Source organism: Bactrocera neohumeralis, chromosome 2 (assembly GCF_024586455.1).
Source record: "Bactrocera neohumeralis isolate Rockhampton chromosome 2, APGP_CSIRO_Bneo_wtdbg2-racon-allhic-juicebox.fasta_v2, whole genome shotgun sequence".
In the NCBI taxonomy this organism is placed as follows: Eukaryota; Metazoa; Arthropoda; class Insecta; order Diptera; family Tephritidae; genus Bactrocera; species Bactrocera neohumeralis.
Window position 1 is genome coordinate 76,907,382 of NC_065919.1, and position 22,023 is coordinate 76,929,404.

General features: G+C 36.7%; 3 protein-coding genes across 3 annotated transcripts; 1 reads left to right on the top strand and 2 right to left on the bottom strand.

Moving 5' to 3' along the window:
- The first annotated feature begins 3,192 nt into the window (after positions 1–3,192).
- On the top strand, positions 3,193–5,654 carry LOC126755161 (radial spoke head protein 4 homolog A). Its single transcript, XM_050467546.1, has 4 exons — positions 3,193–3,585; positions 3,643–3,835; positions 3,951–4,863; positions 4,924–5,654. The coding sequence occupies exons 1-4, from the start codon at positions 3,257–3,259 to the stop codon at positions 5,625–5,627; spliced, it is 2,139 nt and encodes a 712-aa protein (XP_050323503.1). The 5' UTR covers positions 3,193–3,256; the 3' UTR covers positions 5,628–5,654.
- On the bottom strand, positions 5,602–7,906 carry LOC126755171 (L-threonine dehydratase catabolic TdcB-like). Its single transcript, XM_050467557.1, has 7 exons — positions 7,785–7,906; positions 7,651–7,721; positions 7,327–7,423; positions 6,911–7,264; positions 6,566–6,858; positions 6,272–6,492; positions 5,602–6,123 (listed from the first exon to the last, which is right to left on the bottom strand). The coding sequence occupies exons 1-7, from the start codon at positions 7,902–7,904 to the stop codon at positions 5,792–5,794; spliced, it is 1,488 nt and encodes a 495-aa protein (XP_050323514.1). The 5' UTR covers positions 7,905–7,906; the 3' UTR covers positions 5,602–5,791.
- A 2,918-nt stretch (positions 7,907–10,824) lies between these two features.
- Positions 10,825–17,742, bottom strand: LOC126761377 (L-threonine ammonia-lyase-like). Its single transcript, XM_050477488.1, has 7 exons — positions 17,308–17,742; positions 14,096–14,166; positions 12,261–12,357; positions 11,825–12,178; positions 11,456–11,748; positions 11,167–11,389; positions 10,825–11,087 (listed from the first exon to the last, which is right to left on the bottom strand). Exons 1-7 carry the CDS (start codon positions 17,617–17,619, stop codon positions 10,959–10,961), a joined length of 1,479 nt encoding a protein of 492 aa, XP_050333445.1. The 5' UTR covers positions 17,620–17,742; the 3' UTR covers positions 10,825–10,958.
- Between the last annotated feature and the right edge of the window lie 4,281 nt (positions 17,743–22,023).

The following is a 22,023-nucleotide window of genomic DNA, read 5'->3' on the forward strand; positions in this document are numbered from 1 at the left end:
GAAATTAAAACAAGAATAAAATATTGTTTGACATCAATACATACATACATACATAAGCATTTGAACTCATTGCACAGCTGATATGGCGTTAATATGCGTGTTTTATTAAGATTTCGGTGATAAGAAATTCGTATCTATATGATATTGAGTCCCACTAGGAAAGTAGAAACTTGTGAAAATGTCAATGAAGGAAGATTTTAGTAACGGGTGATTCAAGTATAGGTACTTTTTTCAATACCCACGCAAGAGTCGTGTCAAGCTGTCAAGTTACTTTTGTTCAGTATTGTTTGGCATTTCATTGAAAGACTTACGCTTGAGCAACCTTTACAAATCGTTAAACTTTATTATGGAAATTCACGTTTTGTAAAGAATGTGTTTCGCGCGCTTCGCTCAACTTATGGGCGGCATAATCGGCCTACTGAACGTACTATTCGCAACACCACCACCCATTTTGAGCACCAGCATTCATTATTGGATAATACTCGATCGAATAGACCACGTCCAGCACGCAGTGAAGAAAACATAGCAGGCGTAACTGAGAGTGTACACGAAGACCATGAAGAGTCGATTCGGCACCGTTCGCAGCAACTCAGACTGCCGTATGGAATGACTTGACGCATTTTACGCTGAGATTTTAAATTGAAAGAGTACAAAATACAGCTTGTGCAAGAACTGAAGCCGCCCGACCTTCCCAAGCGACATCAGTTTGCTCTATGGTTCCAAGAAGATCCAACATTTTCGAACCAAATTTTGTTAAACGATAAGGTTCATTTCTGGCTCAATGGGTATATAAATAAGCAAAATTATCCCTTGCCAAGATAACCGACTATTTGATGAAATGTAATTGAAGCTCGATAATAAGTCTGTAGATCCCAATAACAGACATAGATATAGTCAAAACAGAAAGTGTTATAAAACTGCGTGGCAAGTCGGACAACGTGTTTATAGTTTTATAAACGTAATAAAAATAGTATAATTAAAACTTTAACAACAATAAAAATATCGTTATTGAAAAATAATACTACAATATTGCTTCACAGGGTGGATCTTGAAAAATTATATAAGTACTTCTAAAGAGCACAGTATATACTAGTAAAATATGAGAGAATAAATTAGCGTTTTTAGAGATAAATAATTTCGAAGAAACGATGTTCCTTTTATCTACTTTTCTAGTCAACGTCAATCTCCCGAAATAAGTCACGCACACTTTTCTTTACACCTTTCTCCGGACCACCCACAACTTCACGGAATATTATTTCGAATATCGTGCATACATAAGAGCCGAAAAATTAATTAGAGACTGCCTGTGAATTACTTTTTTCAATTTATGCAAATTGACAGACACAATGCATCTTGTTGATCAGATTGTGGGGTCATTATTGATATGAGAAATGTTAATAGTAAATTATGTACAGTGTTGTCCGTTTATAAGAAACTGTTTTTGAAATATGGGCATACTTGTAAACTTATATACAAAAATTGCATATGAGGTGTATTTAAAAAATAATGGGAGCTTTTAAAATTTCGAGGGTTCGGAGAATCGAATTCTCAAAATTTTTCTTTGCCTCTGAAGTACGATCAAATTTTCAGTTGAATTCATTGCTTACTTTGTCCGTAATAGCCACTATGGTTAGACATCTTTTTATAAGCTTGGCGATTTTCGTTTGCTAAAAGCTCATGCAGTCTCCATATTGGACAGAAATAGCTTCATGTGACTTTTTTCATAAGCACTCAGCGCTATTCAAAGTTCAAAGCTTGTCAAAATCATATGATACGAAAGAAATGAAGCCCAGCCTTTCTGATTGTGTGTCATGTTATTATGCCTGGCATACAAACAAGAACTTTCGCCGAGAATTTTGTCCGCAGGAGGGAGGAAATTGTCTGCGCTGTGATAGGTGAAAGCCCTCGAATTTTTACGATCATATGATTGTGCTGATAACTTATTAAGTCAGCAATATTAACACACTGTTTTTCTTAAATGTTCTAATTATTTTTAATATGCAAAGACAAAAGATAAGATATTTTATCTATTACAAGAGATAAAATGTATTGTGGTTAGAGGTACCAGCAATACGTCAAACTTTCGTATAGCAATAAACCCTTTTACTCTGAGTGATTTCAACATGCAAAAGCAAAACTTCAAAGAAATATCCCATTAGCCCATTAGTCGTGCGCAATAGTATGAAAGTCGAATGTATCCGGATGAGGATCTGTCAGTGACAGAAAATTATGAAAGAAAGTTTAACGTTTTGACATACGATAGCTATTTGTGTTGTTTACAGTAACTTGAAATATTCTTCTCGACCAAAAAATGAAATGAAATCAAGAACATTTTCATGCGATTATTTTTTACAACTTCGATGAACTCAGATCACTTCAAGACGAATTTCGAGAAGGTCGTCCATGATCAATTGTTATTCACCGCGAAGATGCGAGCTCTCACATATCGACTGTGACAACTGCATTTTTGAGCACTCAGAACACCAATTTGTTAAGTCATCCAGTCTTAACTGGTCCCCAATGACTTCTTTTTAATCCCGTATGTAAAAAATAAACTAAGAGGTAAACGCCTGAAGAGGCTTTTGATGCGTTCAGAAGGCATATTTTGGAGATACCTCAATCAGAGTGGCAAACGGACTCCTAATATTAGTGGACACTTTAGAAATAAAAGATGCAGAAATATTAGCATAAAAATGGCATAATAGCGAGGCATGGACTTAAACATTAGGCCTTATTTAAGAATAATATAATAGGTGTTGTGTAAGAATTGACCCTGTTCTGTTTCCGAACAAATGGGTCATGTTAAAAATTAAGAAATTATTTTTCAGAGATAGACAGACCGTTTCTGGGGTGGTTACAGAGCTATGAATAGTAAATAATTTCTCAAGTAACTATTAATTTAAAAACACATTGCCAGATTTTACCGGTCTTCTACCGGTTAATACTGAAAATATCTATAAATCATCATCCAGCTCATACTTTATTAAGAAATTGCATTAAACAAAGTTTTATAACTGTAACTCGCACTGCAAATGGAATTATTTCACCTAAACTTAAAAACAATTAAGTTATCCGAAGGAAGACACCTTCAAGAGGGAGAGAAAATTTTACAAAACTTCAAATATTTTCGAAAGCATTTTTTCCGTCATTAAGAGTTATTCATTTTTTCATTTTTCATAAAATAACCGCACCTCATACCGCTTTAAAAGAGATTCCTATTACATTAGAAGACTTGAAGAAAAATTAAATCATACCAATGGAGTTCGGAGAGAAGCAATCTTGTGACGGCTTTACGTTCGATACAACCTCGAGTTCTAAAATTGATTTTCCCTGTGGTGATCCTGAATCGAGAAGAAAAGCTGAACACATTGAGAAGCCGGAGAAATCGGAGGAATCAGACGATCCATGCGCGAACATGGTCTCGACCTCATCTTCTTCATCCACTAACACAATGCTGAGTCAATATTTCGGTTCCGAGTGTCATAAACGCGATCACACTCGCAAAGAGCCGCCCAATATTGGATATGAGTTGAATGTGGCCAAAGCCATAATGCAACAATATAGCACCATTAGTGGTGATAATTTGTAAGTGATCGTCTTTTAACATCTAAGAATTTATGAACACACCTATTTTTTTTATAGATTTGACCACTTAGCCGACATTATCAAGCGAGTTATTGACGAACGTCCACCGAACGTAATAGATTTCTTCGAGGAATTTAGTCGCAATGTGCGTGAGCAAAAGTTGCATTTACCAGAACGATTTCCACCGGACGGAGTCTTCGAAGAATCGCGTATTTATCGTGTGGCGAAAAAATTTCTTTTGTCTATGAAGGTAAAAATACACACTTAACAAATAGTTTAATTAGATTGTATACTGAAGAGAGACATACATTATTATCCAAACCAATTTACGCAACAAGTTTTAAGTTATAGTTTCTTTATTTCAGTTACCTGTACCCGAACCGAACGAGCTGCAGGTCGCTGATGAAATGGCCACTGTCGAGGAGTCCAAATCTGCTATTTTAGAAGGTTTGAAGCTCGACATATTGGATTTGAGTCGCTTCATAACCTTTAACGAACGTGTGCAGCATTTGCAATTCTTCTGGAATCAATGTGGTTTTGGTATCAATTCCGATGATATTTTCCAACTCGCCTGTGCCATGGATCGTTTGCAGACACATCCTTCTATAATGCAATGTCGCTTTTGGGGTATGATAAATGGTCTCAAAGCGTCGTATTACATTGTAGAAGCTTCATTATCCCATGAAGAAGTGCTATCGCGCGTCGATCAAATGACGGAAGAATTACAAGAAAAACATAAGGATCTGCTGTCGCGATTAGTGTCGGGCACAAAACCGCTGCCTACATTTGTTGGACCCGAATTAACGCCCGGAAAATTAGGTTGGGATGATCATCCAATTGAAGAAATTGAGAAAATGGTGCCGGCGGCTGCACCCATACCACTGGCTGAGTCTAAAGAAGTTTTCAATATACCGCCAGAAACTGTCGGTACCGGTGCAAATCGATTTTCATATTTTGTAGTGAACTCAGTCTCGGATGATTGGATGGAACTGCCAATGGTAACACCGTCTCAAATTAAAGTATCACGGGAGATAAAGAAATTCCTCACGGGCGATCTTGAAGCTGAAATTCAATCGTATCCCTGCTTTCCAGGGAAAGAGAAACATTATCTACGCGCGCTCATAGCTCGAATAACAGCTGGTACCTACATTGCACCCCATGGCTACTATAGAACAATAACCAAGAAAGAGAGACGTCTTTTCGATGGTATCGAAGATGATGAAGAGGAGGAGGAAGAGGAACCATCTCTTCTAGGCGAAGACGAGGAGGATATTATTGGTAAGCATTGCGGTTAAGCAAAGTTAGTATACCAACTATTTTAACTTTCGAACTCAGTAGATAATGACATAATGCTATTAAAGAACGAGAAATATGTACCAGAATCCTTAGAGTCACTCACAAACCTACACAAGTGGCTACATGTAAGGCCAAATCTATTGCGTCAGGGGCGTGTGCTCTGGTATGATGAACTGAAAGCACATAAAACGCGTGAAAAAGAATTAGAACGTCTGCGGAAACTATTGCGTATGGAAGAAATGGGCGAAGAGGAAGACGATTTGGACCAGGAAGAAGAGGAGGAAGAGGAAGACATGGAAGGTGAAGAACTTTCCGTACCCGAAGAAGGACCGTCCATACTGCACCCCTGCTCTAATGATCTTAGTGATCAATTCACTATGCCATGGGTCACACGTTTCACCAGTAAGTATACGAATCGAAATGAACGTATACTCATCCTCCAATCCAATGTCTGGCCGGGTGCTTACACCTTTACCTTTGAAAAGCTGTGTGAGTCAATATATGTGGGTTGGGGTCATAAGTATGTCGCGCGTAATATGGTATTGAAACATCTGCCACCTGTTTTGGAGGAATATCCGCATGGAGAGGAAGACTTCATCGAGACAACCGATCCAACACCAGAAGAGGAGGAAGCCTATCGTCTGAGTTTAATTAAGAAAGTAAAGAAGGTGGACGAAGAACATTTGGATGAATATGACGATGAACTTTCGCCTGAAACAAATACTGAGGATGAAGATGAAGCATGATTTATTGAAATATTTTTTCTTTTTAGTTTAACAATTTTTGAAAACGTTTTATAAATGAGATGAAATGAAATTTTATGAATTACATATTTGTTGTGGTCACTTAAAGTCTCGTCTTTCGTTTTCCGAACTTTAAGCATTCAAAAAAGTGAAAACTCGGCAAATCTTTATCTGCCTTGCTTTCTAAAAATGAGTTTTCTGTTTGTTATTGAAGGCTTTCTGGATTTCAATGGAACTTGCACTGGTTTTGGAAGCTTTTCTTGAGTTTCTTCGACTGGCGTTTCTTTGACGACCACTCCTTGCGCCTCTCCGCTTGTCTCCTTGTATTCCGTTTCTACTGCTTCTTTTGAACCTTTTGCGGCTTCCTTTGGACTTCTTGCGGCTCCGTTCTTACTTCGTGCTGCTGTGGTTGGTTTCAATTCGTTTTCTTCGTTGTCGTTTGATAATTTTTTCATCTCGGTTAATGTGAGTTGTTGAAGCGCAGTCTTGGAACGTTGTTCTAGAAAGTACAGATTGTAAGTGAAAACTTAGTACGAAGCTCGAAGACTTAGAATCCAAATCTTTCAAATTTTTTTATGGACCAAGATATGACTTTCAAAAAACATGAAATATATGCTCACAACGTTTTTTTTTCTCTTAGCACTTACCAAGTTCCAAATTATAAGCTAATGGCAACCACACACATTCCGATAATGTATCATTCACATTTAGACCAACTTTGGTTAGTTTTTCGATAAGTGTGAATACGCTACAGGCATTATGCTCAGTATCGTCGGGTAATAAACGTCGTTCGGCCGACATACCGCACTCTAGAGCACGTCCGTAAGCCGAAGCATAAGTATTACAACCAGTAAGTAGAACCACAACTCTGCGAGCAAAAATATTAAAGTATAAACTAAATCATATAAAATTCTCTCTTTCATCCCGCAACCCTTCTATACCTCTTTAAATGCAATTCGTTCAAATGACCCGCCAGTATTGCCGCCAAACCTACAGCCCCAGCACCCTCGACTACGCACTCCTCTTCCACAACTAGCCGCAACATTGCCAACGCCACCCAAGGATCGCGCACCAACACCAACTTGTCAATCAAAACAGCAACCATGGAAAAGGCATTGCAGCCCACCTTTGGCACCAGCAAACTTTCAGCCAGCGACTTATTTGGTGGCGTATAAGTAGGCATCTCATTCTCCATGGCTCGTTGGAAACTCGGACACTTTTCCAACTCCACACCCTATAAAGTAAATATTTAGTTACCACTGAAGACTTGCAGTTCAAGTACTCACAATAATTTGTGTCTGCGGTGATACCGTCTTAACGGTTGTGGCAATACCCGCTATAAGTCCACCACCACCAACTGGCACCACGATCGCGTCGATTTTCGGTACTTGCCTTAGTATTTCAAAGCCAATCGCACCGTTACCGGCAATAATATGTGGATGATCATAGCTATCGATATATTCCAATTGTCTGTCTTTTGATAAAACCAAAGCAACTACTCGGGACTCTGAAATGTCGCGACCCTCGGTGATAACATGCGCATTGTAAGACCGGCATTTTTCAATTGTCGTCGTGGCGGTGCATGTAGGCACCACAACTGTAATGGGAATTTTGAGCAGATTGCCTTGATAACTTAAGGCCTGTGAAGAGGAGATGTTATAGCGTAACCACGATAGGTTAGTTTAAATAATTATCATATTACCAAAGCGTGATTTCCCGTTGATGCAGATATAACACCAATTTGCTTCTGTTTATCGGAGAGTAGCAGTAAGGCATAACGTGCTCCTCGTACTTTGAAACTATGATGAAGATAATATTAGTTTGTTAGGTTAAGTTGAGTGAGAACTAAGTTTTGGGATAGCCACTACAGCACTGAGCAACTATCAAAAGGGAGTAGGACATTGACGTTTAATATGTTGGTATATATCGTTCTACAGAATAATAATTTTTTACTTTAAGATTTTTTCTCTTTATCGAAATGAAACCTTGTCATGTATTGCCACAATTGTAGCCTCATTTTACTCACCTGCCCGTCGGCTGCATGAATTCTTTCTTGAAAAAAACCTCCATATTGTATTCAATACATTTCACGGCCCGCTAAAAAATTTATTACATGAAAATGTTTCCTCTACGTTTATAAGAATAATCTCTAAACCTTACTGTACACGGCGTCTTAGTCACTTCGTCCATCAAAAGTAAATCAGCCGTTGTGATGTCGTCAAAGGATACTTCACGCGGTTTCTTTGGATCGCAATGGGTATCAATAATATCGTCGTCCATTATAAGAGAACTATTGCATATATCTTCATAATGGTAATAATCGTAGTAATTAAGTCGAAAAATTATAAAAAAAAATGAAAATATTAAATATTTTGAAAGAAAGTTAAAAAATTGAAATTTGAAAATCAGTTTTTATGTCTTTCGAAATTGTCTACGTAAAGTAGTTTAGTTATATTATTTATTAATTTTTTTTTTAATTTTTTGTAGAAATGAGTCAACGGCCGAATACTCGATGTACATATATTTTTATCTTCTATAATATTTTAAATTATAACCTGTAAATTACAATAAAATATAGTGTAACTAAAGATAAAACCGTAGTTTTATTAGAAATTAGTTTACTCATTTAACTAAAGTAGCCTTAATATACTTTAACATTTTGCTGAAGATATAATATGTTTCTACTTCATTCAATAATTCTATTGAGCTTAATTCTAAAATTTTTCACATTATTTACAATCTATCGTGTGACAATAAACTCAAGATTGGCATTGATGCTAAAATAATGAGTTGTCAAAAAAGTCTTGCGGTAATTTTATTGAATTTTTTTTTTTTGAAATTGAAATGAATTTTTGATGACTCATGCCCAGCTCTTGACCGATGCTACGGCTGCCACTATGCCGGTCTCTTTCGACCAATTCAGCGATTTTATCGCAATTTTCGACGACAGGCCTTCCGGAGCGTGGCGCATCTTCGACCACCTCTACACCAGAACGAAAACGTTGAAACCATCGTTGTGCGGTGGAAATGGAAACTGTATCGGGTCCATAAACTGCACAAATTTTATTGGCGGCTTGAGATGCATTTTTGCCTTTATCGTAGTAGTACTGTAAAATATGCCATATTTTCTCTTTATTTTGCTCCATGTTTGCGACGCTATAACTCACGAACAACTTAAAATAAACGACAATCAATCAAACACGTGTTAGCGCGTGAAATGAGCTTTCCAAAAAGGTATAGCATGAGCCGATGCGACGAATAAAACTAGAACTACGCGCTTTCAGCGCCTACTAGCGAAAATACCGCAAGACTTTTTTGACAACCATTATCAATTTGTCCATTAAACACATGAAGCATTTGATGTATAAGATTTGTAATATACAAGTATAGTATATCACCATTTACTTAAATTAGCATTATACATATATACTTTACTACTTAATTAATTCAGTTAAACCTAAGATCTAATTGGCAAGTCTAAGGGATGTAGCCTTTACAGTCGGCGAGTCTCTTCACTGTTGTCCAGTAGGTTAATAACGTGTATATTGGGATGGCAGCTTAGGCGATTAAGATATCTTGAACTACAAGTAAGTTTCTGAATCTCGCATTTCACCATGTTTATTTCAATGCCTTTGTGTAAGTTAATATTTTTGAGGTACCACGGAGCGTTTGCGATCAACCTGAGTGTTTTTGACTGATATCTTTGAATTAGTTTTTCGTTCGATTTACTTGCAGTACCCCAGATTTGTATTCCATATGCCCACATCGGTTTTAAACTGCTTTCCATTGGGAATCTTTGGTTTGGGATCCATTAACCAGTACATTTTTTCATCTTGATTTTAAGCTAATCTCGTTTGATTTTTATATTTTGCTGCCATGCTAGTCTTCTGTATGAGTGCAACTTGAGGTACTTAGCGCTAATGCATTTTGGGATAATTGAGATAGACGCTGGGGCAATCTAATATTTTCACGATTTGTTTCATTTTTATTTTGTTTCATTTATCATTCCAATTTCGTAGCCAGGATTCTACTACGTGCAGTTGTATCTAAATGTAAAAATAGCTGCATTCTAGGTATGAACTAAAAAATAGGTAGAGTGGAGCTGGTAGTTTCACTTTTATTTTAAATAACAACCCATTGTGTCAAACTCTATCAAAAGCTTGTTGAATGTCTAAGAAAACTGCCGAACAGTACTGTTTTTCTTCCAGACATTTTAGTTTGGTCTCAATCGAATAAAATCTTAGTAGCATCATGTATGACCTAAGCTATGTTATTGTCATGGCAATCTATGAGAACACAACCTTTATTACAGAGAACATAAATAATAAAGAAGGTTGATATTATTGGGATTTTGATGACATTTGTTTTTAGAAATGATTGGAAAAAATTAAATTTTGTTTGTTTGTACGAAGTTTTGTTTGTGATATGAAATCGTTTAAAATCTGCAAAAGCCTTTGGAGTGTTTTTTCACTAAAGGTCGATAATATCAAAAAATTTAAAGAAGCCGTGCTTAAAAATCGTTGTACTGGCATCAGAGAGAGAGAGAGAGAGAACAGATGATTTCAATATCTTTTATTGACCGACTCAAAGTTAATATTTTGGATTTGAAGTGTATCAGTGCTAGCAACACACCAAATTACCTGAATAGTTTGCAAAAACTTCCGTAAAACAGATCCTTGAAAATGTAGCTAAAGACCCTACATTCGTCAAACATATCATAACAGGTGACAAAAGTGAGTTTATAAATATGAAGTCGAAACTGTCAACAATGATCAGGAATGAAAGGAAACCAAAAAACCAATGTTCGCTGAAACACTCAAAGCCAAAGCTTGTAACAAGTGTATGAAAAATTAAACTAAGCATACTTACATTGGCTCAGGAGATTATTTTAAAGGGAAAGAGCGATAATAAAAATTTTATTAAAATACGCGAAACTGTATATTTTTGCAAGTCCTTATCAAATCTGATTAGGTGGTTCATATGGTATGTATATTTATCTGCCATTAAATTACATTTACGCTATTTATTCTCTTATTTTCGAATAAAATCAGAATCCTTCTTGAATTCTAAGATTGTCCATTTATTTTTATTTATGTGCTCTACCTATGTATCTACATCTGTATATATGTACTTTTTTTAAATATCAGAAAAATATATTCCAAAATATTTAAAGATCCTTTTATTAATGGCTTAATACAAATTTACATTTTTAATTTAAAACTTTATTTTGGCAAAAAAAAAATTTAGAAACCTTTGCTGCATCCCAAGTATTCTTCACATACTTATAAATAGTAAACAAAGTATTTAAATAAGTGTATAATTAAATTAAATTCATTAAGAAGCTACATTGTTAAGTATGGCCATGGGCTCCTCACTGAACTCGACATTTGTATAATGCTTCTTCAATTCATTCTTCAATTCCATACTGTGGGACCAGTCACGAGTCTCACAGACGACTTTAACCTATTGAGCGAACAATAATTTATTAATGAAAAGTAGGAAGTAGGTATCTATAAGAGTAAAAGGTTTCCGTAAAACTCACCGACACTGTGTATATATCTCTGAGCCAAGCGCGCTCGTGCATTATATCCTTGATGGAGACACCTAAATGGGAAAGTAGTCTGCACAGATCATATATACCACCAGGGCGATCACTAACTTCGGCTTGAAACTTCACTAGACGACCTTCGGCGGCTAGACCACGCTCCAAACAGCGTCCAAATACAGTGGTATCTATATTGCCGCCACATAAGAGAATCACAACCCTACAGAAATTTCAGTATATTATTCTACAAACTCCTTTCCTTATCAAGCAACATGTAATTACTCACTTTTTGCCTTTCAATTCATTCAACTGTCCCGCCAGTACAGCGGCCAAGCCCGAAGCACCTGCTCCCTCCACCACACACTTCTCCTCCTCCACCAAACGTAGAATGGCCAATGCAATCCATTCCTCCTTCACCACCACCATCTTATCGATGAGCGGTAGTGCCGTCACATAAGCATTGTAGCCGACTTTGGGTACTGCTAAGCCATCGGCTAACGTATTATTGATGGGTGTGTGTATGGGTCCGTTATTTTCCATTGCTTGCGAAAAGCTGGGACACTTCTCAGACTCAACGCCCTGGCGGATAAAGTAAGATCAAAATTTATATACCTTTAGCATATCTATTTATCACAAATACATTCTCACTACTTACAATAACGGTAGTGTTCGGCGATAAAGCTTTAATTGCGGTTGCAATGCCGGCTATAAGTCCACCACCACCAACCGGTATAATCACAGCATCTGGATTGGGCACCTGTTCCAATATCTCTAGACCGATTGTGCCTTGACCAGCCATAATTTGCGGATGATCATATCCATTGATGTAGAGCATACCCTTATCTTGTGCCATTTTCATGGCGATCGTTTTCGCTTCGCCCATATCATTGCCTTCCACAATTACGGTCGCCTTGTAATTGCGACATTTTTGAATCTTCATTATGGGCGCAGCTTTTGGCATTACGACTATGACGGGTATATTTAGCTTCCAGCCATGATAGCTCAACGCCTATACATGCGATGATTTTGAATTTGTTAGTGGTTGTTTATTCGATTTCTACTTGTATTAATTTTTATTGAGATAAACCAACCTGTGCATGATTTCCAAGCGAGGCGGATATGACACCAGTCTTCTTTTGTTGTTCGGAGAGGCAGAGAAGAGCGTACCTAGCACCACGTTCTTTGAAACTAAAAGAGAGTGAAAACAATATGAGATATAAGCAAATCTATATAACAAATTATCTGTGTGGACCCGGGACAACAAGCTTGCAACTTGATTTCAAGTGCCAATTAGAGATCATTCTTACAAAAACGAACTCAAAGCTCGGTTATGTCAAATATTTCTAATAAAATACAGTTTCTCATTCAATTATACCTGTACCTACTAAGGTTTGGGAAACTCCACAGCAGGTAATGCGAAACGGCGCATTCCTAATCTAGAAAGGTTCTGTAGCCATTTAGAGGATCTTAAAACTTGTAGATTAAAAATATGCGGGATAACTACAAGACGATCTGTTTTAAAGACTCAATACGCTCATCAGGAAATGAAGTTAATTTGTTTTACGAAGAAACAAATTCGGAAAATCAGTTCGTAGCATCAACGACTCCCTATTGATTGATTGAAAAATGAGGAATGCACCGCGATCTTAAATCTATTGTGCCCTCTCCTAAATCGCAAAGAGACTCACCTAGCCCCAGCACATTGATAAAATCCAATATCCTGCTGGGTGCTAGTGAAGCGATGCGATCCTTATTCGGAAACATGGATCTAAGGACTTTAAACCTGCGTCTGCAGACTGCTGTGCAGTGAATTAGCAGATGTTCTGGTGTTACAGGCTCCCTGTCGCAGAACTGGCAATTTACGCAAGAAGCTAGGTCATGTTGTTTAAATGTCTCTTCAGCTTGCAGTGGCCAGTGTTAAATCCGACCAGTAGTCTGAGTTTATCCCTAGGAATGATTGCATATTAAAACCTGCTGAGGTTGAACGCCCCCTCTCATTATCAATTTGGCATGCCGCATGCTATGTAGTTGGTGCTAATGCCTCTCTCTACCTACTTCATCCTGCTGGCGGAGCAACTCCTTTATGGTATGGGGACCCACCGCAGTGAAGGGTTAAGGTCCAACCATGTAAGTGGATGCTGCAAAGCGGGCGAGCTCATCAGCCAGTTCGTTCCCGGGCACCCAGATGAGGTGCACTTGTTTAGGCTATTCAGCCGTTCTCTGTCCTTCTGCACCAGTAGCGATTTGATCTCACAGGATGAGACTGCTTTAAGTGCCGCTTGGCTATCGCTAGGTATGGTTATACGTTCGTTGCTATAGTTGCATCGGAGGTTTATCTCTATGCACCGACTTATGACAAAGACTTCTGCCTGAAAAATGCTCGGAAAACTTTCCATAGGTATGGAGAGCTTGGTGTGTGGTCCTGCGACATTTTCGAGCCGTCAGTATACCACTTGATCATACTATCCCTAAGCAGAAGCTCAACACTGGAATTATGCCATTCAGTCTTGCTGCCAAGGGTAGCATTGAAATTCTTGATGAAGTTAACCTTTTTAGTAATGCTTCCTTTGGTAAATCCTAAGCACGAACTGTCATTGGTTACAGGAAAAGCAGTGATGCGAAACATTTTTCATAAATATTCATCAAAGCATAAGTGTATGTATATTTTTGAGTTTGTAGAATATCACCGATTAAAGTAAGCAATTGCACTTTGGACCTGCCAATCATAAATGCAAATAATTAGTGGAAGACTGTGCTGTGCCGGCAATGAACAAATATTGATAGCCTTAATTAATTTGGAATACACATTATAAAGATAAGGAAAACGGAACTTATTTTCTTTCATATTTTTTGTGCTTATAGATTTTTGAACTCAATAAAAATTACTGTTTAAATTGTTTTTTAAATTGACTTGATTAGATTTTACCTGCCAGTTACTTGCAGAAAGTCTTTCTTCAAATACAAATCCATGCCATAAGAGTCTGATGAAGTGGAACGCTGAAAATGAAAGCAGAAACAAATTTGTATAATTTTTATTAAACATATACAGAAATGTATATATAAAAATGTATAATCAGTATATAGTATAATAATTAAGCATATACACCTAATTAACAAATAGAGTAGATTCTAAAAATTATATTTTCAAAACTTACGGTTACAGAATATTTTAACGCAATACAATTTTTCGAATTTGCTTGATTTATTACTCGAAGGCTCGAAAATCCGCTATGTTTATAACATGTTTGTCGATTAAATATCTACAAATAGTCAGATGCATAGGTCTAATGGTAGGGTGGAGTCTATTCTGGTTGGTTCATCTACTTCACAGTTACCATGAATATCATTATCTCCTGCAAAACATTTCAGGTTTATCATGAAATATGATGTTAGATTTTCTAAGAGATCAAGGCTGAAGGAATGCCTAAAAATCTAGGTGTCTTTGCTGATTTTAAAGCCATTTGGTTATCTGTCACTCCATGTCGGAACATGTTTCGTTAGTAGCAGTGATCTCCACTTGAAAACACTGCAGTGATCTGGCAGACGAAAGGGGATTTTGGTGTCTAATTTTGCGGAAAAGGCACCACCTCCCACTTGGTTATATAGTTTGAACCCATGTTGTTGTTGTTGTTTTAACGGAATATCAATCCCCGTTAGAATGGTAAAGGTTATCCAGTCGACGTCATCTAGCGGGAGGCCCAGGAAACGTGCTGTTTCGACGGGGTCGGACCAAAGGGAAAGGGGTGTCCCACATGCAGGTCATATATTGGATATGCCTGAGTCTATTCTGGATAAGTAGGAGTTTAACCTGCTACAGTATCCAGAACGAAGCTGCGCTAGGGTCACTCGCGTTTCTCGCGGCAACTCGAGCTCTTCGTCTGCGATGGGTGGTGATTTGACTCCAAGAACGCCATTCACTGGAAGGGAGTCGGTGAAGGTGTTGATAGCACCACTATGAATGGCAGTCAGTGCCTGTCGGAAGTTAGTTGAGTCCGAGGTCCGGTCGGCGTATTGTTCTATGTCGCCGATGTAGTTAAGGAAATACCTCTTGATGTTCCTAGGAGGCGTTCCGCTCCAAGCAGTTGGCTGCAAGGGTGATTTCTACGAGAGCATCCTAGCAGGAACTGCTTGGAGCGGAGTTTATTATGTTCTTTAACTGGAAGCTTAAGCGTCTCACTATGTAGGTGTTCGATGAGAGACATCAAGAGGCATCCTGTCGCGGTCCGGAGTGCAGTGTTCTGACAAGTCTGAAGTTTCCTTATCTGCGTACCACTGCATCCAGGGGACCATATTGCTGCAGCGTAATTGAGGACCGTTTGAACCCATCCGTATAGATGCTTAGCCCTGCGCCTATGTCCACCTCGCGCTTTTCCCACTCTTCTCCAGAAGGGAAAGAAAAGGCACGATTTTCGAATTTCGACGAGTTCTGTTGGTAGTAAATGTAAAATGACGTTTAATGCCTGACTGGCGTTGTTCTAAAGAGTTCTACTAATGCATATATGAATGCTTTCCAAATGGTAATGTGTAGTTCTTTTCCATCATTGGCCACCATACCAATATAGCGTTTATCATAATTGGTCCGAAACTGATGTCTAGAGCCAATGAGTTAGTCGAGGTGTTAATACCCATTTGGTCCCCACCATCAATTTACGGTTTAAAGTGCTGTAGCTTAGCCCTTGCGGTTAAGTTTTGCTTCCATGTTCTGCCTTGTCTAAAGCAGGGAGCTCCATTTTTTCTAGGATCTTATCATTAGTAAGTACTCTTCTTCTTTACTGACACCGCTTACGCGGTTATTGTCGAGTTAACAGCAGCGCGCCAGTCGTTTCTTTTTTTCGAAATTTGGCGCCAATTAGAGATTCCAAGTGAAGCCAAGTCCGTCTCACCTGGTCCTTCCAACGGAGTGGAGTTCTTCCCCTTCCTCCGCTTTCCCTGGCGGGTACTGCGTCGAACGCTTTCAGAGCTGGAGTGTTTTCGCTCATTAGGACGACATGACCTAGCCAGCGTAGCCGCTGTCTATGTCAATGTCATCGTTTCCCTCGTACACCTCATCGTTCCATCGAATGCGATAAGAACCATAAATCTTTCGCAGAGCCTTCCTCTCGAAAACTCGTAACTTCGACTCATCAGATGTTGTCATCGTCCATGCCTCTGCGCCATATAGTGGGAGTGACGTATAGAGTTTCGTCTTTGATCGTCGAGAGAGGACTTTACTTCTCAATTACCTATTCAGTCCAAAGTAGCAACTGTTGGCAACTGTTATTCTGCGTTGGATTTCGTAGCTGATATTTGTTTTTGGTTTTAATACTGGTTCTAAGTTACAGGAAATTATCTAGTTTGATGACAGGAGATATTTCGACATGCCCTCGTTCACTGTCAGACCCATTTGCTTCGCATCTTTATTCTTTCTGGAGAAAGCAGAACTAACGGCGCAGATGTTGAGGCTGTACACTCTTATAAAAGACTATGCCGTCTCGATTCAGCTATGTTGCTCGAATTATTTAAACATTACCTAAAGATAATATTCCGGACCCAAAGATATTATTACGAACCTAAAGATAATATTCCAGACAAATGTTTGTACATATATTTATGTGTCAGGGTAGATTTTTCACTCTATATTTTATTCATTGGAATCTGCATTCAGAGCATTTTAATGTAGAATTCCTTTAAAGACAAGCAGTAATTGCTTGCCGAAAAGTAGAACCTTAATTATGTTTACCATTGAAAAAAATTTAATTTAGTCTCTTTACTTTAATTTATTAAGGAAAATAGTAAAAATCGAAATTTCAAAATAATTTTTATATTTTCTTAAGTTTTCCGAAAAGCGTGAAAATTGTTCAGTTGCGCTCAAACTAAGACGCCCCTACTTTCGTCGTACTCACTTCTCATTAAGTCGCATTAAGAGTCTTTAGTACATATTACAACAATCAAGAAGATTAATTAATAGCAAGTGTTTTCAATATTTATCAGTAAAATAAATATTTTAATTCACATTTTGAACTTTGCCCACTTTTTTATTATATTATTTATATTTAATTCGGTGCTATAACAAAATAATCATCAATATGTTTACAAAAGCACTACCAATATCTGCAGTCGAATGCGAAAAAAATTGCATTCAAATTCATTATTACTCACCGGACATGGTGTTTTCGCCACACCATCCTTAATGAGAAACGCCGCCGAAGTTACATCGTGGAAGGATATTTTCTGTGGTTTCTCAGGATCACAGAACGGATCGAGTACATTCTCTGTAGTATTGAATTTCGTTGGCACTGGTATATCGTGGTTAGGTAAGAGCACTGTACCGCTACTTTTAATTACATATTTAGCTTTTATATTTTTATTACTGTTATCGGCTTTCACATTTGCACTGTCGTTGCCAACCGATTTTGGTACTGCCACTGTGGTTTTAGATGGTGTTTCGCCATTTTTCTCTCCCGAAGGCATGTTTTCAAAGTGTTTAACTTTTACTGCGAACCCACCGAAATATTAAACTCAAATATGTTTTACTTCCGTAATATTAGCACTTAACAGTTCTTACGACTTAACACGACTGATCAATTTTCGTACGAGTATTTACAAATTATAAACTATTAATTTCAAGTACAATAACAATGGCGATGGCGAATTAAATTAAGCGATAGATTAATATTTTCGTATAAACCTTGTATACAGGGTGTAGCAATAAGTACTTTCGAAAGAAAAAAAATACATATATATTAAATAACGCCAGATTTTTTATCGAACCTGCGACAGACAAGTTTGATTTGATTTTTCCTTCGCTTCGCTATAGATACGACTTCCCATTGAACTTTTTTTAGTTTGATTCTATAATGCTTTTAAGTCCGTTGCCAATATAATTATTTTATAATTAATTTCTGAAGTCTTGATGCTTTTAAAAAATATTAAAGATTTTCACAAATCACCCTGTACAGCTTAATCTAGGTGTTTGTATACATATATGTATGTTAAAACATACTCGAGCCATTATAATTGAATTATGCTGATAAGGAAATTTAGCACTCAACACTTGATAGAGATAAGGCCATAAGTCTGCTTTAGCATCAGTAAGGCCAACCAATAAAATTAAATTGCGACCAATATCAATAGTTACTACAAAATAGGACTGTTAACAGCGTTTTCCAGTAGTGGAAAGTTTGCACTGCCCTAAGCGTCCTGAAAATTGCATTATGATTTTTTTTAGAAATGATTCTACGATTTTATTATGATTTGACATTGTCTCAGTTCTGTTAAACGATATCAGAACAGGTAATTCCAATCCCTGAAGATGATACCATGAGTTTAACACACCTTTACAAGGGGATACAAAATCCCGACATGGGAAGTTAAAAATTAAGGCCATATCAAGTACCTGAGAGAAGTTTTGAACAGCAGACTAAAGTGAAAACTCAAAGTGGAGGAGGCAGTGAAAACAGGCATAGAGATACTTACGCCTGAACCACGTTTACAAATTTTTCAACTTTACGAAATTTCACGTTTTTAAAGAACGCGCGCTTCGGTCAACTTATGGTCAACATAATCGGCCTACTGAGCTTACTATTCGCAACACCATCAGCCATCTTAAGACCCACCATTCATTATAGGATAATATTCGACCAAATATACCACGTACAGTACGCAGTGCAGAAAATATAGCAGTCGTAACTGAAAGTGTACACCAAGACCGTGGAGAGTCGATTCGGCGCCGTTCGCAGCAACTCGGACTGAAGTATGGAACGACGAGATTTTAAATTGAAAGGGTAAAAAATAGAGAGCTCTTGAAAAGTTCCAAGCAGATCCGTCGTTTTCGAGCCAAATTTTATTCAGCGTGGAGGCCCATTGGGTAAACAAAATTGGCGTATTTGGAACAAAGAGCAACCTGTAGACATTCAAAAGCTGACATTTCAGAAAAAAAAACAAAGATTTGGTGTGGTTTGTGAGCCGATGGAATCATCGGTGCATATTTCTTCAAAAATTAGGCCAGTGATAATTTTGCATTTTGGGCCGGCCGATTGGCCACTAAGGTCGGTGATATTACACCGTTAGACTCTTTCCTGTGGGGTTATGAAAAGTCTAAAGTCTATGCGGACAATTCCGCTTCGATTCAGGCCTTGGAACAAAACATCACGCAGGTCATTCCCCAGTTATCAGTCGAAATGCTCGAACAAGTCATCGAAAATTATACCTAACGGATGCACCATCTGAAACGCAGGAGCGGCTATCATTTGAAAGAGATAATCTTCAAAAAATAAACGCCAAAGACTATCCTTTCGAATGATAATGAACATTCCCCATTAAATTTGAAGTTTCTGTGTTTTTTCTTTAAAAAAGTAGGAACCCTCGTAATGCATCAGCCTTTATGTATTTGATTGATTGTTAAAACGATTAATTGCGCTGTTGAGAACTATCCATTAGTGCTGATAACATGCTCACTGTTTTATAAATACTCCTAATTATTTATACTCGTGCTGTACTTATGAACTATATATAAGTGGGCTATAGATTTGACTTAATCTTGTTTTGAATTTTGACATTTTTTTGTCACGCTTTGCTTTATTTACTAATTCCGTTATAAGTGTACACATGTTGCGAATACAAATTTTATTACGAAAAAATAGATGAGATTATCTTGTTCGGCAAATTTTTCTAAAAGTAGTACACTTTTGTTTATACACATATATGTACATACATACATATGTGCATGATAATCAATTTTAACAGAATAATTTCATTTTTACTTTCGGATAATTTTTTTTTTTAATTAATGTATGATGATGTACTCATTTATGGCAGTTGCTAGGGCGAAATTCGGTCACTATAATTTTCTTTGATTGTTCCCTGATTTTAAATACTCTGAACTAGGAAAACTATACTTTGATATACCTACAAGTATAACGAGAAGGTAATGGTTAAAATACCATGAAAATAGTCAAATACTGCTGACGCAAATACTTTGATAATTATATAATATTAATATTACCGTATAAATTTTTCGGTGAACAAGGACAACAAAAATTAATTGAATATCAACTCAAGCAAACACAGAAATCGTTGAACCAATAAGATTTTCGCATCCATTTCACCGGTTATAGTGGTTTGTCATTTTGCGAATGTGATGTTAGAGGCTCTTTCTAGCTAATTTTGGGTTGCTAAAACAGAAAATGATAGTAAAAATTTCCTAACTTTGCCGAGTTGCCAGTTCTTAGCCACAGCGAAATTCGACTGCGTCTCGGTTTTGCAGATCCAACTGCCTTGTAAAAATACTAAAAACAGCCTAAGAATGGTTAATAAAGCCTACTGATTTATTTAGATTTAAATCAATATTCGCCAAAAACTTAAGACATTCATCAATTTCTATACAACAATAACAAAAATATTAGTTTATTTTATTAAACTCATACTAACACGAGTACATACATATGTACTACTATTTTTATTATTTTTTTTAATTGATATTATTTTTTTTGTTATTTATACTTTACGATAAGATCAAAGTGCGTATCAAACGCGTGCCTCGTAAAATGTGTTATTGTTGTTCTTTTAGTGATTTTGGTATAAATAATTTGCGCTTGTTGAAATGTTGATAGGCAATTAATTGACATCTTAAAATACATTAGCGATAAGACTGGAACGCATAATATTTGTTTCGAGTGTTTAATAAAAGGAAGGCGTGGCAAGCTGGCAAACGGTGAAAGCGATTTTGTTAACAAATGTGACATGTTTGTCATTCGAGAGATTATTTTGATCGAATGCGTTATGCAAACTAATTTTAATACTCTTTTGGAATAACTACTTCCAGTATTTAAAATTTAATGCAAACACCTAATGTTTCAGTTTCAAATTTGAAATAAATAATTATTTAAAAAAATATTTATTTGTATTTATAGTCTAATAATTATCTACCCCAATTATTTTGTTTCAAAAATATTATATGATTCCTCTGTACCCAAATAAATTCTAAGATAATGAGAAATATTTATTTGTTTCGGTCATAAAAAAACATATTAATGTCTTCTTAGAAATATATTTTAGTGTTCATGAATAAATTAAAAGCCAGATGTATTTCAATTCTAGTTTATTTCCAACAATTAATATTTGCTTTATGTTGTTTACTATATTATATTGTCTTGATAAACAAATATTAGGGGTTTGCGAAATGTCATAAATGTCAAAATATAAACTAAAACATAATTATTCTAGTTCCACTAACACTTACTCATTTAAATTGATGTTTGTTGATTATACATATACATATATACTAACTATAATACTATGTTTATAGGTTTAGAAAAATATGAGGCAAAACAAAATTTTCTTTATGATCTAATCAGTGATACTCGGATAAGGTACTATTTTAAAACTTTCCTTTTAGCGCAGTCGGAAATCGCATGTAATTCGAAAAAATATTGTATAATTTGTATTTTCAAAGGTTTTATTCTGTATTCTTAAAACTTCATATGAGGAGTTTAAAAAGAGTTCTGCTTTTTTGTTATGCAGATAATTTTGTGCCATATAATTTGAACAAAAAGTCGGTCAAATGGCCACCACGGCACTGAATGTTGTCTTTTGAACTTTGCTAGTACAATCCGCACTAAACGAGAGTTTGACTCACCGGAAAAGCGATAATTTTGTTTGTGGACGAATCCATCAAGCCAGAAATGGGAGTCATCTGAGAAGATAGTTTTTTGGAGAACATGAACGTGACTATGAGTGGTACAAACCCTTCAAAGACGGTCGAAAGATCGTTGAAGATATGTTTCATTCTGGGACGACCTCTTCAACTGATGAAAATATTGAAAAAGTGAAGGATATTGTGAATGCAAATTGACAATCTACGAACCCCGTTTTCAA

Coding starts and splice junctions, on each gene's coding strand:
- LOC126755161 (XM_050467546.1), top strand. CDS start 3,257: ATGGAGTTCGGAGAGAAGCAATCTTGTGACGGCTTTACGTTCGATACA. Junction 3,586..3,642: donor ACCATTAGTGGTGATAATTT/GTAAGTGATCGT, acceptor TTTTTTTTATAG/ATTTGACCACTTAGCCGACA. Junction 4,864..4,923: donor AGACGAGGAGGATATTATTG/GTAAGCATTGCG, acceptor CGAACTCAGTAG/ATAATGACATAATGCTATTA.
- LOC126755171 (XM_050467557.1), bottom strand. CDS start 7,904: ATGGACGACGATATTATTGATACCCATTGCGATCCAAAGAAACCGCGT. Junction 7,424..7,650: donor TTCATGCAGCCGACGGGCAG/GTGAGTAAAATG, acceptor TCTTCATCATAG/TTTCAAAGTACGAGGAGCAC. Junction 6,859..6,910: donor CACCGCAGACACAAATTATT/GTGAGTACTTGA, acceptor TTTACTTTATAG/GGTGTGGAGTTGGAAAAGTG.
- LOC126761377 (XM_050477488.1), bottom strand. CDS start 17,619: ATGCCTTCGGGAGAGAAAAATGGCGAAACACCATCTAAAACCACAGTG. Junction 14,167..17,307: donor TGGCGAAAACACCATGTCCG/GTGAGTAATAAT, acceptor TTTCATTTTCAG/CGTTCCACTTCATCAGACTC. Junction 12,179..12,260: donor CGCTTGGAAATCATGCACAG/GTTGGTTTATCT, acceptor TCGCATGTATAG/GCGTTGAGCTATCATGGCTG.